At 42.1% G+C, this 18,669-nt stretch overlaps 1 protein-coding gene across 1 annotated transcript in view; it reads right to left on the reverse strand.

Moving 5' to 3' along the window:
• Positions 1-18,669, reverse strand: part of ELL2 (elongation factor for RNA polymerase II 2) — a 111,397-nt gene that overhangs the window by 29,618 nt on the left and 63,110 nt on the right. Inside the window, exons 5-9 of the mRNA XM_006169874.2 lie at positions 12,568-12,827; positions 6,420-6,544; positions 6,173-6,260; positions 3,462-4,032; positions 34-100 (exon numbers count right to left, since the gene is read on the reverse strand). Coding sequence (XP_006169936.1) covers positions 34-100; positions 3,462-4,032; positions 6,173-6,260; positions 6,420-6,544; positions 12,568-12,827 — 1,111 coding nt within the window. The remainder of the gene's footprint in view (positions 1-33; positions 101-3,461; positions 4,033-6,172; positions 6,261-6,419; positions 6,545-12,567; positions 12,828-18,669) is intronic.

Raw genomic sequence — 18,669 nt, forward strand, 5'->3', positions numbered from 1 at the left:
CCGCTCTTTCCATTGGCAGACATATGAACTTACATCAAATAATCTGGGAGTTCAATTGTTGAAGAAGGTTCCGTGGAGGCAGTGCAACCCTCTTTAACTCCTACAAAGAAAAAGAAATTCAGAGCGTTCATCAACCAGTATGGTTATCAAATGCTTGCAATTCTAAAATAGATTAGAAACATCTGGAACACTTTTCCTCAAATTCTATTCTTCCATCTCAATAAGCAACAGTGAGCAAGGAATACAATTGAACACGAACAATAGAAGCCCTATGACCAGCGCCAGCAGAACTGACGCCAGGCATTTAAAGCACCCTGGCTACTGCAGTGTCTGCACAATAAAGGAATTCCATCTTAACCCAAGGTCACTCTTCTATTCTCTCAACAACAGTTGTGGCATCTGCCCAGCAATTCAAAGACTGTGGTGGCAGATGCAGCCAGACAATGGGAGATACAAATTTTACATCAACATCTACTTTTCATGGGATTCAAACAAGGCAGATGAGACAATAAAGTCAGGTAGCAGACTGCTTTGGTCACTGTGTTTGCATTGCCGCCCTTTTTTGTATGCAGACAGTGGGACCCAGTAGAAAGCTTTCCCATCGGTTTAAAGTGATTTAAAATAAGGTATTACTGCATGTTGATTTATACTTCTCTGAGCTCTAGCCCTCAGAATACTTTTTTTAGCCCGCCCCCCCCAAAAAAAAAACCCCACCATAAACCAAAAACAAAAACACCAAAAGACAAAAACAAAAACACCAAAAAACAAAAACAAAAACAAAAAGGTGCTGCTCAGGACTATGCTCTCAGAGTGTTTAAATCTATCAGTATTATACTGTGGATAATACCATTTCCAGAGAGTAGATTTAAACTTTTTATTATCCTTTTTTTTTGGCACCCTAACCATGCCTGCTGGCAAAACATTATATGGTGTCTATAAAATGAGTATTTGATAATTTCTCAGTTTAATATCTTAAAGGACAAAGTACCATATTTTTTTATCTACACACACACACACATTAGGTTGTTGGCAAAGTCAGGCTTATTTTTTCTGTTTTTCTATGCAGAAATGTACCATGATTTCCCCGACAAGCCAATATATATGGGTCAGGCTTGGTCAAGAGAACATGCTTTCAAAACAGCCTGAGTCCTAAAGGAAAAGTGCCCGTGCAGGTTGCCTTTAACAGGTAAGTTCCGAAAGGTGCAGGAGAGGGGGTCTAGATCTATCCTCAGTTGATGAAAGGTGCCATATTCTCAGCGAGGAATTCGAGAGACTGTGTCTGCGTCTCCAGGTCTCTAACTCTGAGAACACTTGAGTCTCAACACATAGAAATCTAGACTTCGTGGCACTATCCTCTGACTCCAGATTGGCATCTAAGTGCGGGAAGTGGGGGAAGTGGGGTTTGCTCAGAAATCCCTTACAGACTCTAAACATAGAGTTTCACTTTTTCCTGACCTGAAACGTTCCAGAACAAGAGTGTTGGAGGAAGAATGTTTACCCCTACCTCTTGGGTCATTATATAATATTATACCGCTCTAAATATTTCAACGATTTTCTTTGACATGCAATACACCCATGCCAGTTCGGCTGAGGCACCATATCATACCATTTGACAACTCTTACTTTGGAGGTACACTAAAAGAAATCAGAGTTTCTCTTCATAGAGCCAAACGATGAGTCAAATATCAGGATTATATCCTTCCAGTGTTAGGAGCAAGATATGGGAGCACAACACTCTTTAAAACTCTATTTTTAAAGTAATTTTTTCTAAAGTTGTATTTTCCTATGCCATTTTGTCTTAGGTGTTCCGGGCTTAAAATTGGGAGCAATGTTAAAGGATAGACTTGGGTCTTCTGCGTTCTAGAGGTTTTTGCTATGGGGCGCGTGCGGTCGCCAGATAGACAGAGAGAGACAGAGAGACAGAAAGCGAGACATCCCCCCCGGGGGGGGGGATGGCCATGCCACAATCCCTTCTCCTCCATTCTCCCCTTGGGATCTTGGGCACACACGCACACGTGCCCGGTGTGCGTTTAAGCCACCGGGACTGGGATGCGAACCACCGTCGACTACATGGGAGTCCAGTGACATAGCCATTATGCCAACTGCTGGTCCCGAGGACAGACATTATTTAAATAAGAAAACTCTAATTTTGTCATTCATTTGGCTACCTTAACTACTAGGATATGAGGCTTGCCCCAGTGTAAATTAATTTATATTTAAAATTTTTTTTAGATTTTGGCCACAGGGTGCATGGACTCATCGGAGAGGGGGGGCAGGAGAGAGAGAGAGAGAGAGAGAGAGAGAGAGAGAGAAAACACCCCCCATGGGGCCGGCAGGTGGTGTGGTGACTTAAGGGCGCTGGACTCCTACATGGCCAACCACGGCTCAAGTCCTGGACCTGATGGCTTGCTTTCTCACTTTCCATCTCTCTCACTCTCTCTCATTCTGTATCTCTCTGGTCAAATTAAAAGAAATAAATAAAATTTAAAAAAAAAAGAAAGAAAGAAAGAAAGAAAGAAAACACCCCCCACGGGTGATGACCATGCCACAGTCCCTTCTCTTCCATTCTCCTCCTGGGATTTGGGTATGTGCACACACGTGCCCGGGGTGATTTTCAAGCCTCTAGGTCTGGAACTCAAGCCACGGTCGACCATGTGGGAGTCCCGCCACCTTAACCACCATGCCACTTGCTGCCCCCTTATCATTCATTTATAAAAACCAATATAATTTAGGTAAATGCCTTTCTACTGATTTGCTTTTCTGCAGAGATAAAGCATTATTTTAAGTTTCTTTGGGTCACGAAGAATTTCGTTTAAGCTTTCTAAAAACCTTATAAACGGTTAATTTTACAAATGACACTTGATGTTTGTTTACTAAAACAGGACTCTGTTGAGATCTGTACTTTAGATCTATCAAGCTAATAATAGCCAACAGCTTTGCAAAAGACAAACTGCCTTCACCCAAAATGAAGATGAGGTTCTGGATCAGCAAATGTAATTTTACCTTGCCTGTTTTATAAAGAATTTGACATTTCCCCTGGGTTAATATTAATTAAGGCAGGGATGACCCTGTTTCTTTGGGAAAGAAGGAAATGAATATTTTTAGCTAATGTGTGTCTGGTTAAATCAGTTCAAGAGTGGTCATGTTGCGGTTGCATCGTACTATGAAAAGAACATCGAAGTCCATTTTCTCAAAGGGAGCCTCTGGAGGATGACAGGGTCATTTTCAAATGCCATTTTCTTCTTAACAAATAGAGAAACTATGTTTACTACTTGGCTAAAAAGAGACCGAAAATGACTGCTATAAAATGAAAGAAAAAAATCTGCCCAAAAGCATAGTACTAAGATCAATAATTAAAAAGCATGACTAATTACAAATGGCACAGTCTCAAACTCATGATCCTATGCTCTTCCAGTTCATTTAACATACGCATTTTTTTTTTTTTTCCCAGTGTGAAATACCTTCATTGGAATTCGGACTGGAGTTATTTAGCTTGGCAATTTCCTCTTGTCGTTTAAGGTCCTCTTCCTTTTCTTCAATAGTTTCAATGTCCTGCTTTTTGATTTGGTCCTTTTCCTTGTGTTTTTTTGACTTCTTCTTGGACTTTTTGTGCGACATTGAATGGTTTTCCTCCATAGGCTTTGGACACTTTAGTAGAACTGAACTGGGGGGTAAGGTTTCCAGAGAAGTCCTAGAGGTATATTTGTCTTGCTGGTCCTCATAGATGCTACCATTTTGACTAAAGCTGTCAACAGGCAGGTCTTGAGTCCCCCGGCCTTCCGGAGTGCTGGGGGAATTGGAGTTAGAATTTACAGTCTGAGGAGGATTGGAGACGGGCAGGTGGGTGGAAGGCAGCGGTGGAGGGGTGGGAAGGGCGGCAGTTACAGGGGGTGGAGGGAGGCCGGCAGCAGGCTTTTCACTGGTAGGATTCAAATGACCATTTAGGGTGGGCGGTACTCTATTTGTCAAGTGAGATATTCGAGCTTTTTTATTCATTAAAGGATCAATGAAATCTGAATCCAAAAGCCGTTTCTAGGGGAGAAAAAGAGAAAAACTATGAGCTGCTTTGCACTGAAATTCAGTAAATCCAACCTACCTGTGACACTTAAATAACAGTCATCTTAGACTCAAATGTATTACGAGGGTTGCATTAACCATTCTCCAAACTTAAGAAAATAAACAAACCAATCGACTAAACCAAACCAAGCCAGAACATTAACAAAACCAAACCAAAAGTGAAATACATTTTAATGTCTAATGTCTAAAAGCAGAACCTGGGAAATAACGTTTCTCCAAGTCCGCATGCAATTCTAGCTATTCAGTCTTACCTGATTCCTAAAAAGACTGATGATTTGTGGATTTGACCACTCAGGAGAGAATTAAATAGAGGGAGCCACCCTCCAGCGCTGGCCACGGCTGCCCCAGTTAATATTAAATGAGAGGAGGAAGCAATTGGTGTCATTTGACCCAATGAGAGCTAATGAGGCTAGGTAAAAGGCAATAAGCCTCCATTTAGTTCATCTTTAATCTATTAAAATGCTCCAGTTATAAATATGTTGGCTGTTATTTATCATTTCACCTGTCTTACAGTGGGAAAAAGCCAACAGTGTAATTTCTCTTAAGTATCTCTGACATTGTTGACATGTTATTTATTTTTTTTAAACCTTTACGGATCTCTTCCACTAGACTGGAAAATAAGTCTTCATAACTGATCAATTAAAAAGATGTAGAACTACTTTTTAAAAAATCATGATTATATTAACCCAATCCAGCGACAACAGTAGTATTAAGTTAAAAAGGAAATTTGGACAATGAGAAAGTATGAAACATAAATCCATATCGATGTTTATTTATTTAAAAAGTCTTTTCTCAGACTTTTGCTATAGAGTGCAAGCACTAGCTGGGGTGGGGGGGGGGAAAGAGAGAGATAAATATATAGAGAGAGAGTGAGAAATCACCCCTTAGGGAGGATGGCCATGCTACAATCCCTTCTCTATTCTCCTCTTGGGATTTTGGGCACACACGCCCCCAGCATATTTCTAAAGCTACTGGGTCTGGGATTTTCATCACATAGTCGGCCATGTGGGATTCAGCTGCCTTAACCTCTGAGCCACCTACTGGCCCAACATATTGATGTGTAAATAAATCCTGTGGCTTGCACTTTAGCTTGAAAGAAAAAAGTAATCAATTCATTAATTTATTTTGTTTTCAATTTAGCATCCAGTATATATTTTGAGTAGAAGTAGCTTCATAATAGCTGGCATGAAAAATAGGACTTCCAAAGACAATTTACATGCAAGGATAGAATTGCCTTATTTATTTATTTATTTATTTATTTAAATTGCCCCTTCTCTGTTCCTCATAATAGGTCTCTAACATCTTCTGGGTTCTGAATAGCCTTTTGCCCAAGGACTGCTTACTGTTCTCTGCACATGTGTCTGTTGCTTCTCCTAATTCTCGGAAGAAGGGTCCAGAGAGAGAGGACACTGTGTCTGTGGCATTGGGTTAGGGAGTCTGTCCCACTGTTTGTCCAAAGCACCCGGGACACTGAATTTCGAGGCCAGCTGGTCTGCTGAGAACCAGAGGGCTCGAACGCTAGCACCATCCAGTAGCTGCTCATTTTTTTCCAGGATGGGTTGAATCTCTTGAGGGAAATTCTAAAATGCAGTAAAGCCTGATTAGGAGTATTCTGGTCAGGATTCAATGGAAAAGGCTTTAAGGAAACATATAAGAATATGCCATTGCTTTTTGTTTATTTGCTTATTGCAAATACATTTTCCCCCAAGAATATTTCTCTGGAGCATGTTTCAGACAAAATTAGATATTTTCTATATAATCTAACAATTGCATGGGTTGGATAACTTGTCTAGCTAGTGACCAAACTGAAAAGTAGATAGTCTTACCACAAAATGTAAACTATAAAAATGGAAAGCAAGGTCCACATTAAGTAGAGTGTTTTGACAAGCAGAGCTGTGTGGTGGACAGAGAGCTGGGCTGGGGGCCAAGACCCAAATGCAATGCCAGCCTCCGTCATGAGGTAGCCGTGTGGCTGTGGACAGGCAAGTTGTACAACTTCTTTGGGTCTAATTTCCTCACTTATAAATGAAAGGACCTGAATGGTGGCTCTTGGAAGGTACATGTTATGTTTTTGACTCTGTAACTTAAGAAATACCTGAGGAGAAGATGCAGCGTCCCTACTAGGACATACAGGAGATTCCGAGCGGCTGGTGCTGGCAGCATTTTGAGATGGATTGAGTTTTCTGTAAAGGATACATGTGTTTCAGGTTTTGGAAAGAATTTTAACATGTTCATGATAGAAAGCTCACTCTGGCTTTTCTTGCCCACCTCAATACTAAAATAGCAGTGGCTAAAGTAATTATTTGCATCATTAAAAAAAATTAAGAGCAAAAAGGACTTACCTAGAGAGTACCGACTCCAATGACCGTCTATCTGTTTCATTGTATCCAGGCCAGTCTCTCTGAAGCTCTTTAAAAACATAATCCTTAAGAGTATATGAGAGGTCCTTAGGATTCAGATTGGCCACCTGGTACATGGTGTAAAAATAGAGAATTTAGATATTTGGGCTAACTATCTCCTAACTTAAAATAGGCAACCTTTAGAATTTATACTGAAAATAATTACACTCACTGGTCCCAAAGGGACTGCTAGTTTATTTATTTTTTAATAATTATTTATTTTATTTATTCATTCATTTATTTTTTTAAAATTTGACCAGAGAGGGGTGAGAGTGAGAGAGAGAGGAAGTGAGAAAGCAAGCCACCAGATTCAGGATTCGAACCCTGGTTGGCCATGTGGGAGTGTCCAGCACCTTAACCACCATACCACCTGCTGCTAGTTTTATACATGCCAGTTTTATAAATGCTATTCAACTTCATTTTGAGTATTAAATCTTCTTCTTTTTTTTTTTGTGGGGCTGCCTCACAGAACCTTGCAGTCCACCACTGCACCACCATCTGCCCCTCTCCTTTCACAATAGTTTTATTAATTTATTATTTTTCTTGAGAGAGAGAGAGAGAGAGAGAGAGAGAGAGACAGATGGAGGGAGGGGGGGAAAGAGAGAGAGCAAGAGAAAGTGAGGAAGTAAGCCACCAGGCCTGGGACTTGAACACAGTTTGCCAAGTGGGAGCCCAGTGCCTTAACCATCAAGCTACCTGCTGGTCCCTGGGGGATTAAATCTTTATATACATAGCTAAATTTTTTTCCTAAATGACCATAACATTTGCTCTATTTTCTAATAAAATAATAAGCCCACATAAGAAAAAGAGGACTTTTTTTTGATAGTCAAAGGAGTTCAAAAACAGTTATAATAAATAGTACCAGCATCATTATTTGCTTGTAGTCATTAACTCCCTTATGTTTGAGTTAATAAAGATAATTGATAAAAGTCCGTGATCATTTATATTAAGCAGAAAACAAAGCGTGCCCAAACATTGGTTACAAACTTTCCCCCCAGTCATCAACAGACATTATCTCCATAAATACTGACTCTGCTGCCCTTGTCTTTTTTTTTTTGATAAACAGCACCTGGTGTCTACCAGCTCTCCTGAAGAACCACTCTCATTCAAAGTCCTTGAAATTCCTGAAAACCAATAAATGGAAGCATCAACCAAAGGAGCCCCCAAATGACTGTTATTAGTCAGCCAGTTGATTCCTAGGTGTAATCTTTCCTTAGCCTTTAAATACAATTCCTAGAGTGTCCAGGCCTGTAATCCACTAATCACACAATGTGGGTTTAGGTGTCAAACCAAAAGTAATTTTTAAGGATAGCAGAAAGGAATGTCTACCTGTCGCTTCCTACTGGAATGGGCTTTAATCACTCCTTCATCACTTCCTGTGTTTTTAAAAAGTATTATCAAATATAACAAGATAGTTTATGCTTCCCTCATGGTTCAGCTAAATACTAATCTGTTAATTTTGTTATAAAGTAGAAAACGGTAGGCTAATCTTAAAATTCAAATTTGAAAGTAATTTAATACAGGATACAACTAAATTTCTTAAAGTGGAATAAACATAACAGCCTCTCACTTTTCTATCACCCCCCAAGTACTAGACATACGGACATCTTACCGGACAGTAATTTCTTCTCTAGGTTTCTTTTCTTTTAAATTTATTTTTGCTATAGAGCATGTGTGATCGCTGGACAAAGAGAGGGAGAGTGAGAAATGACCCCTCAGGGTGGATGGGCACTCCACAATCCTTTCTCCTACATTCTCTTGGGATTTGGGACACATGCATATTGCCTGGCATGCTTTCCAGGTTATAGGCCTTGTAAGTGGGCCATGTGGGATCCAGTGCCTTAACCACTATGCCACCTGCTGGTCCCCTCCTCCAGGTTTCTTAACAGGACAGTCTCCTAGTCTCCTCCTCCCTCAAGGACTTTATTTTTTAAGTCTCTTTTATTCACTCTTCTCAATGCTGGAGTCTCAGGCTTGTCTGGATGGATGGTTTGCTACATTCTCATTTCCTAAAAGAATTGTATTCAGCTCTAAGGCTTTCATGACCCAATGTATATGGACCACCTCCCCTCTGAACATGGAACTCTCAAGTGTCATCATCTACTGACATGTAGCTCCATTCGGATATGTCAATGGACATTCTCCAAACTGGTGTTGTCATGGAATTCCTGGTCTCTCCCCTCCTCTCTCTCACCTGTTCCTTTTCCATCACTCCTCATCTCGGTCAATGGCTCAATAGCCATTCAGTTGCTCAGATCCATGCTATCCCTCACCCTCTCTCTAAAGTCAAGCCACTAGTAAGTCTTCTCACAAACACATTCCTACGTGACAAACCATTTCTACTGGTTGCACCAGTTCAAACCACCGATACTTCACATCTGGACTTCTGCAGGAAGTAGGCTCTTTTCAGTAGTCTCTCCCTTTTACTGTGCCCCCTCCCACCCCCTGCAACCACTTTCAGTCTGAGTGATTTTATTAAAAGAATAAATCAGATTATTGCATATCCTTATTTTAAACTCTGCAATGATTTCCCATCTCACTCAAAATAAAAGCTAAATACTTGCTTGTGGTCTAAAAAGGCCCTCTGGGATTTGTCCTCTTCCTCTCTTTTACCCTGCACTCTGGACTTCTTTACCTTCAACACACCAAAAATTCTCTTCCTCCAGTCTCCCAGAAGTGCTAATTCGACTAGTCTTTCGCTCATAATTTCCACTAAACTGTATCTATCTGAGAATGTGGCTCCCTGATTTCTCCACTCGAAGTAGCTGAGCCCTCCCCCAGTACCTCTGGACTCGCCACTCTACTTCTGGTTGTCTCATGAAGAAGTTCCACAAGGGCAGGAATATTCTGTTGGGGTCACTTTGGGATTCCAACATTTAGAACAGAGTGTGGTATATTCTAGGTAATTAATAAATGGAATCGAATGAATTAATGTTGAGCTTGAGTACTAGTTAAGGGACCAGATTCCACATGACCAATTATGATTCGAATGCCAGCCCCAAGTGCTTGAAAAAACACAGGGCATGTGTGTGTGTACGTGCATGCATACACTCAAAATTCTGATGGGATGGAGAAGTGGAAAACGGACTGCAGTATGATCAATCCTCCCCCCTCACCCGTTTCTTTGTCTTTAGTGAGCACACACCCTCTGGCAATTAAGTCAAACAAACAAATCACAAAAAGAGAAACAGCTTTCCAGGAATAGTCATTCTAAAAGGTCTTATAAAAAGAACCCTAACCCTAACCTTAACCCTAATTCCAAACAAATATAAAGCCAAAAACCAACCAAACAAAAAGTCTTATAAATATACACCAGTTCTGTAACAAGCCATATTAAACAAATTTCCTGATGGAAATATTAAGCATTTTTAAATTTAGGTTTAATATTTCAAGTTTTATTAAGAATTACCATCTAGTTTATTTTAAAAACAAACAAAACAAACAAAAAATCTCGCTACTTCAGGGCTGGCCCAATAGGCTAGTGGTTAAGGGACCTGAATCCCAAATGGTCAACCAGAGTTTGATCCCGGTGTCTTGAGAAACATGCCAAGCACATGGGTGTGTGTGTGTGTGTGTGCGTGTGTGTGTGCACCTAAAATCCAAAAGGAGAAATGGAGAAGGGATTATGGTGTGGTCATGCCCAGTTTCTTCCTTTCTCTTTCCATTTCTAGCAAGTGCACATGACCTTTGGTAATTAAAAAACCTCTGAAAACCAAACCTATTATTTAAAATAATGTTGGCAAGGTGTTTTTATTTATTTGCCATAAATAACAAATCATCAACTACCTCTGTTGACATAGGCAAAGCAGGACCAATTATTTTAGGTAACTAATGGTGTGGAAAATCTGTTCATCTGTTCTTTTTTCCCTCCATTCCTCCATCCTGCTGAGATTTTAGGCATGTGCTCCTTCTCCTCTCTTGGGTCTCCTTTTGGTAGGTTTTATTGAAGTACAAGTCATTTAAGTTTTCTTACTAGCTGCTAGTAATGTTCAGAAAAGAGTACTTACGGTTAATTATTTTAATTTAAAGTTCTGAATGTGCCTCTAGAATCTTCCTGGTGAAGATTAAACGAGCTCATGCCCATGAACTGACGAGCATGGTGCCTGGCATATGGTATGCACTGAGCAATGGTAGATATCAGCCCTTCTATGGATGTTTCACCAGCTGTGATCTTCAGCCTATATCACACACTAGACTCACCAAGGGTATACACTCTATTGGTGCTCAGACTTTACCTTCAGACACTTGGATTTAGTTGGGTCTGGGGTGGAGTTTAGGCACTGGATTTTTTTTTTTTAAGCTCCCTGGGGATTCTAATATGCAGCTGGGATGCAACTATGCCCTAGATTCTACTGAATGATCAACACTAGTAATGGCCACGCTCAGAGATTAAATATACTTATATTTTTTGACATGTGTGTCTATACAGACTCACATAAAATCACGTAACTACTGCAGTTTTCAATAGAATCCTCTATGTGAACTGCCTCTTCCATCCTCTAACCCACAAGGTAATTGACAATCTTTGTGGAGATTTAATTACAATTATTTTGTGATTCTTTAACCTGATTCTCCCCCTTCCCCAAATACAAAACCACACACATACACATACCCCATCCTCATCCATTCTCTCATCCAAACTTTTAAGCTCTTAAAACGGCTATGTGACATATGGATTTAAGCTAAGTGTTTCTATAATGTGCTCAAAGGATTTCATAAAGATTCTTGAGACTGACTGGAATCTCTTGATGTCCTGGGGATTGGCTAAAAACAATTTAAAATTCATAATAGCACATGGGAACGAGAGAGAGAGAGGTAGGGGTGGGGACAGCACCCTGGCTAAGGTCTTATCACACAGCAATTCCCTTTCCCCAGCCTCCAGCTTGTCAGGATCCTAGGCTCCTGCATGTGTGCCAGGTGTATTTTCAGGCCAATCCAGGGATCCAACCCACAGATGGCCATATAGCTTCCAGCACTACAGTTCAGTACGCTATAGACTGTGCCACCTAGACTGGGTCTTGTAGCATGTCTTGAACATAAGAAACAACAAATAAAAAATGAGACCTAAAAGTATTCTTTGAATAGCAGATGAAAACCTGTAGGTGTTATTTTAGCTGATGAAGTTTAAGAACTTTGGACATACTATTGCTTTAGAATGAATAAAGAGATCGACTACCATTTATGGTGGATCTGAATGCTAATCAACATTTATGACTTGAAGTCAACATAAAAAATACAGTAAGTCAGTCTGACAAACCAGTAACTTTAATGGCCTACTTTTATACTTAGGGAAACTGATCACAACTAATACTTTATACATCTGTATCGTGGAATGCAGAACGGTGAACGATCTCGGCACACCCAAGGGCAGAAAAAGCCAGAGTAATAAGGGCAGCAAGGAGTATACAAGGCAAGGCACACTCTAACCTACTTTGTGGGCTGAAGTATTCTGGCTTTCACCACCCAAAGACTGACAGAATACATTACATAACCTCACCTATATAAACCAATGGAAATTAAGGTGATAGTTTAGGTGGTTCAGGACTGTAACCAAGCATCATTGCCTGCTTTTTAATAGGAATTTTTTTTTGAGAGGTTTTTGCTATAGGGCGTGTGCGCTCGCCAGACAGACAGAGAGAGACAGAGAAATAGAAAGCGAGAAATCACCCCCAGAGGGGATGGCCATACCGCAATCCCTTCTCCTCCATTCTCCTCTCGGGATCTTGGGCATGCACGCACACATGCCCGGCGTGTTTTAAGCCACCGGGTCTGGGATGCGAACTGCAGTCAACTACGTGGGAGTTCAGCGACATAGCCATTACGTTAACGGCTGGTCCCAAAGGATTTTAAAATTTTATGTAACTGATTACAAATGAAGATAATGGCCATATTTCAACTAGTGTTTAATTAAATGCTTAAAGCAAGAGGACTTAATTTAATATTTAGGAGTTATATTTCCTATACCACTGATCAAATGATCCTGCAAGTTCTCCATCTCAATAATGCTGGTAATAATGACAACAACACGTCTTCTGAAATGAACTTCTCCACAGGAGGGTGAGCAGAAGGAGCTCTCTCCAGCTGTCCTCACCTGCTGCAGGATTGCTCCCAGGGAGTTCTTGTCTTTTTGATTGACGCCATCTTTCTGCAGTCGAGCAAGCAGCTCAGGTTTCTTGTAGGCCTTCAGTGCCAGTAAATGAATCACCCTGTCCCTGTATGGCCGCTGAGAAATGCTGCTGCTGCCATGTGTCTTTCGAATCGTATTCGCAGGGTTCATGGGGGTTGACCTTTTCCTCTCAGGCACTGCGTCGGAAACAGCTTGAGGTGCTTTCCGAATTTGCACTCTTTTCCCTAAAGTCCAGTGAAAGGGACATGGTTACATGCTTGTGGGTTACAATATAACGAGCAACCCAGTTTTCACAACCCTAGTTTAGGTACCTCTTCATTTCTGAGGGAATAAAGGCCACTTTATTTCAATCTTCCCTTTAAAGAGACATGCAAACAGAAAGCAGTCTAAATAAATGGCTTAAAATGTGGATTATGAATTATTTTGGTGAGATCATTTCCTGGAATCAATATGCATTATAGAAGTATCTTGCACACTTAGTTACACATGGCTGACAATTAGTAACACAAACAGTAACAACAAACTGGGAATTTTTAGACTGTACTTATTTGATGCTTACTGGAAATACAGTAATTTCTGTGTGCTATTTACAAAACTTGAATCTACAAACTATAAGCCCATTCTGAGAAGCAGACATGAATACAGTGAACATGGGTGAAATGTGAAAGCAATTTGTCTGACCTCACACTCCTGGCTGAGCTGGGCCACTCCCTTCACAATTCCAGAGAGTCAGAAGCCTCAGGGAGGGAAGTCAATACCTACTAGTCATCCCTTAGTGATATTCCAATGGGACGGATCATGGCAAATTTTAGGAATCAAAAAGGAAAACCAACCAACTAAGAAACAAGCCATCTCACAGGGTGCCAACAGATCCCTCCTCTGCTGTGCTGAGACCAACAGGTGACTTAGGGCAATGGAAAAAGGAGGCCTTCACCCAGTTCCTGCATGGGCCAGTGCCATTCACTGGTGGTTCAGGCCGAACACTGACGCCCGACAAGTGGCTCCTTCTAGAAAGTGTGTAGCCATCTGCATACTCTGGGTGAAGCTATCCAGAGTATAGCTCAGTACATGACCTCAGTAACCATTCCTTGGTGAAGGAACAGAAAGCAGCATGAATCTGTAAGAGCTCCTCACTTGAGAATTTCTGAGATGGACTATCTTGGCTCATTTGGCACACACCATGCCTCCGCATAATGAGGGGAAGAACTGGTAATGACGTAGAAGTGGGATGATCATGTCAGGCACAAGACTGGTAACCAAAAGCAATGGTAAGCAAAGTTGTCCGTAGGAGCTGTGGTCGGGCTGGAAACACCTTCCTGGGACTAGGAGCTTTACTGAAGAATAATCCCGTACATGCTGGACTCCTCAAGACTGGCCAAAGGGTCTACCTGTTTTGATATCATCCTACTTCAAGTAAAGGAAAAAGGAGGGATGCTCTCAGGAAACCTCCACTGGCTGGTATGTTTCTTTACTATCTAGACATAACCAATTGCAAATATCAGAACGAACTATCACATAACACAGAACTCCGCATTCAGAAGCCAGTGCCTAATGGGAATAAAAACTATTCAGCTGCAATTGGTATTTTGGACAGAAATGAGATCTGGTTTCTGTAATTTTCTTGGAGACAGCCAGATCAACGTCAGATGGGAAGGGAACTAAGATTTACCATGCACCCATTATATGGAGGGAACTGTGTTAAAAGGTTCACAAACTCTAGCTTATCAATCCTCACAGGAACCTGAAAAAATGGACAGTCTCCATTTCACATGAAAAAGCATTAAAGCTTTTTTTTTTAAAATTATTTATTTAATTTTATTTATTCATTCATTTATTTTAATTTGACCAGAGAGACACACAGAAAGAGAGAGAGAGAGAAAGTGAGAAAGCAAGCTACCAGGTCCAGGATTCAAACTGTGATCAGCCATGTGGGAGTGTCCAGTGCCTTAACCACCACACCACCTGCTGGTCCCCAAGCATTGAGGCTTTAATGGAATACACTCAAATGGCACAGTATTCACTTAGTATTTGGGCGACTCTGTGACGAGTACTCAAGTTCCCTATTTGTACTTCTTTGTGCGAAAATTTTTATGAACAATGCTGAATGTTTGCTGTTGGTTCGTGCTAGGCTGGAAGCTCCAGGAAGGTGAGGCTAGGGCTGCTTTGTCCACCAGCAGACCTTGAATCAGTGTTTGATGAATAAGTGGATGGCAGCAAGAGAGCAAACAAACACGGGAGCAAGAACCAACACACCCTCGTCTTCCCACACCTCCAGCTGCCAGAATCTGGACACCACCAAACTTTTAATGTGGCAAATGCAAACCTTCTCATCCACTGTTTCTCTGTTGCAATAATGTTGACAAACTACTATTCCTTTAAATTTTAATAGGAATTTGTGGGGAAAAAAATAGGATCAAAGTCACAAAAGTTTAGGAAATGCTATAAATTTTACACTCCCTTCCCCCTTGCCAAGTTTTTATAAAAGAAACCTATTTAACTCACTCTTTTCCAACCAAACTGGCTGTGAAGTCCCTTTTCCTCCATCTGTATCTCCCACTCTTTTCCTCTTTTTATGGAAAGGGGGATGAGCAGAGAATACCATTTAGCTAAGCTTGTATGGACCATGGCTGGTCATTTAGAATGAATTCAAGCTGGCAAGGCAAATAAAAATACAAACTGAGGCCCAGCTGTGGTGGCACAACTGCTCCGGAGCTGTGGTCTGCAGGCTGGGCCTGCCTGGGGTGCCGGGGTTGGAGCCCAGGTTTGCCCTAAAGGCCAGGTGCAGTGGCACCTGCTTGTAGCCTGTAGTCCCAGCCATTCTGGAGGCTGAGTAGGAGGATCACAACACAGATCCTGTCCCTAAATAATAAAAACCGAAGGTGACAATACTTGCTCTGTGCTCCCGGGTACCCCACCCCCTCGATACCTCTGATCCGTTTCTGATCCTCAGCCTCAGGAGAGCACCAAGGTGTTCGGGGCTTACCCTCACCCTTTCAGAAGCAAAAATAAGGCAGAAAAATAAGGAAGGCTAATTTTTCCCTTAAGGAGGGTTTAAGTATGAAGTCTGACAGGAAATTAGGGCGTGGTTGGGAGAGGCCCCTTCCATGGGGCCTCACCTCCCCTAAATCCCCCGCCCCCAGTACCTTCACTCTGTCCTTACCTCATTTTCCTTTTAGACAGCCAGTCACTGGGTAACCCAGCTTTTTCCAAATGCTTGAAAGAATACCCCACCCATGCGAGGCCACGTGCCCCTGCCTCCCCATGCCTTTCCTGCCTGTGCTAAAAGGAAGGAGTCCTCTTTTTAAGGAGAGACAGGCTAGAGGCAAAGAAAACACTGGCCATGTAAATATTTATGAAATAGAGATGCTAAAGAAAGAAAAGGAAAAGGCAGGCAGGAAAATGGCAGGTTCAAAGTGTGCAGAAGAAAGGCTTTATTTTTATTTTTTATATTTGCCTCAGAAAAGCCCTTTTAATAAAGCCTGTGGGAGAACCTAATTCTCTTCCCAGACCCAACTGCTAATCAATCCCCCGGGGTCCTCATATAAACAGCAGCAGCGGGTCCAACAGGGCTGGGCAATCTGGGACTACATCTGAATCGGTTTCCTAACAAGGAGTCCACTTCTAGCTTCTCCACTGAGTGGAGACGGTGAAAGTATTTATCCCTCAGTCTAAGGCTCTGAGTGAGCGCTCTGAAAGGACGGTGTTGAAACAGCCCATTAGAAGGGGAGCAGGGCCGCAGCTGTCTTCTGAAGTTGTTTTTCTGTTCCGTGGACCCTGACCGGAAGCCCTGGCAACACAGACCCGAGGCTTTAAAAACCCCATCAGGGCTGTGATGGTGACGTGACTGTCACAGTTAAATAGGAAATCCACTGGCAGTGGAATCCGTTTCTAGTATTTTGCATTTGTGATCACTTCTTCAAAAAGTTTACTACCAAACTACATGTAACCCACAGTCACCAGTATTAGAACCACAAAACTCCCGAGATGCTATCTAGTTCAAATACCCTTCTTTAATACTTTAAAGTTATTAAATGATTTGCCTGCTCACTCAAATGTGACCAGATTATCGATATTATCTATTGATAATAAAGGAGGGTGAGGGCAGAAGCTGAGAAAACCAGAAACAGAAACACAGGCACTGGACTGGTTGAGTTATGTTGTCTATTTATTAGTTTGCATTAAAATCTGTAGTTCAATAAGCTTTCCAAATTCAGGCAGGAGTGGTGAGTAGTGGGTGTTTGTTAACAAAGGAGGATTATCAGGATACAAAATGCCCGCCGCTGAGCAAAATGTCATGACTAGAAGTGGACTGGCACTAAAAAAACAGTAACAGTGTTTCTTAGCTAAAGCCTCTCCTCTTCCTCTAGGCAAATAGATTTGGGGTTTTCAGCCCACAAGAGGGGTGCAGAAGCTCACGTTCCTGGGTGACTAGGCCAGAGGACCTTTGGGAACACTGTCTATTCCCCTACACTGGCCGCGTGCCCACTCCAACCACCGGAGGCCCGGCCTGGCATGGTGCCAACACATCACCATAGTGGGGCCAGCTTTCTCCTCGTCTGTCCTTCACCCAGGCTGACGCTGCTGAAAGAAACCCTGTTCTGCAGGTACTTCTGAGCTTGCAAAGGCGAGCTTTTGGTGTCATTTTAAATGACAGAGCCCATTTTAAACTAAAGGTGTATCTCTGATCTTAGGAAAAGAATACAGCTTGTTAGAGAGGCCAAACCCATATCGCTTGCTGTTTGCCGACACCGACGACTTGCTGGGTAGAAGGGAGAGAATCCTAACCTACTTCACAGGGCGAGGAGGAGGTTCAGATGAGCAAGCACATGGAGCGCTCTGCACAGGCCGGCAATGTCAGTCCTGGAGGGCGCCTGACCGACATTCATGTTACAGAACTAAATGAGGCAGATGGTCCTGAGTTACTGAGTACAAAGCAGGGAAATACAGACAACTGCCTAGAAGGAAAGAAACCCACAGCAAAGGGCTAGTGATGGGTAAGATTTTAAAATAGACCAAAACATGACATGAAGTACTGAAGGCAAAACCAAACCAAACAGACAACAGCAAAGCCAAACAAAATACTAGTCTTCTGCTCCCGCTGTATTCGGAACCGATAGACGTTTTCTTCAGGGCAGCATGTCTAGCTTTGAACTGAGGTGAGGACCTGGAAGCAGGCCAGAGGAGGGCAATAAAGTACTGAAAGGACCATATTAAGGAAAGTCGAAAGGAGTGGGGGTTGTCCAACCAAGAAAATCAAAGGCTAAGGAGCTTAACGACCAGACTGAAGGCCAGAGAAGACCTGTGCTGTGATGAGGAATAGCCAGGGCCCTGAAGACAAAGCAGACAGGAAACAGCTAACCAGAGCGCTTGGTCCAGCAGAGATCCCTGCCGGCTCCGAGGTGGGGACCGGCATGTGGAGAGGGTGGCCAGCACTTCCTAGAACGATGGGGACGTAACCTGGTTCATATTTAAACTCTGATAGCCTCACATTTCCTGTGGTCACCCTCAAAATGTACAAACGGTGTTTGTAGTGCCTATAAGAAACCCTGCAAGTTCTCAAATTCCCAGTACCATCAGGAAGTGTATGGTCGGTGGGATTTAGGGTGTTGAGCAGTCTGTTGTGTAAGCTGCAAACTCTTCCTGACCCTACCAAAACAGACAAACACACATGCGAAAACACATGCGCATAGGGGACGCCCAAGGGTCATCAGCAGAAAAGTGCAATTGTCGCAGATTCTCAAGCTTTCAAGGTTTTCTTTCTTTTTTTAGCTAGTTAGGTTGGAAGGAAAAAGATCATTCTGATGGCTTGAGGCATCCATTCCTTTGTCAAACTCACTCCATTTGCCTCCCCGTGTATAAAAGCGTGCTTTTGGACAGACTAAAACAACATTTTCAAAGCAGTCGGGATAGGTAGTTCATAGTTTGCATTTAATATGAGGGCAGAAGATCTTGTGCATTTGAAGACTAATCTGACATTTAGCCTGCTGGCCATAAAGCTAATGAAGTTACTTATGAGGGTAAAGGAGAAAGAAAAGAGGCTGGAAGCTGTTCCCTCACTCAGCAGGA

This window comes from Tupaia chinensis, unplaced genomic scaffold (assembly GCF_000334495.1).
Source record: "Tupaia chinensis unplaced genomic scaffold, TupChi_1.0 Scaffold147554_1, whole genome shotgun sequence".
In the NCBI taxonomy this organism is placed as follows: Eukaryota; Metazoa; Chordata; class Mammalia; order Scandentia; family Tupaiidae; genus Tupaia; species Tupaia belangeri.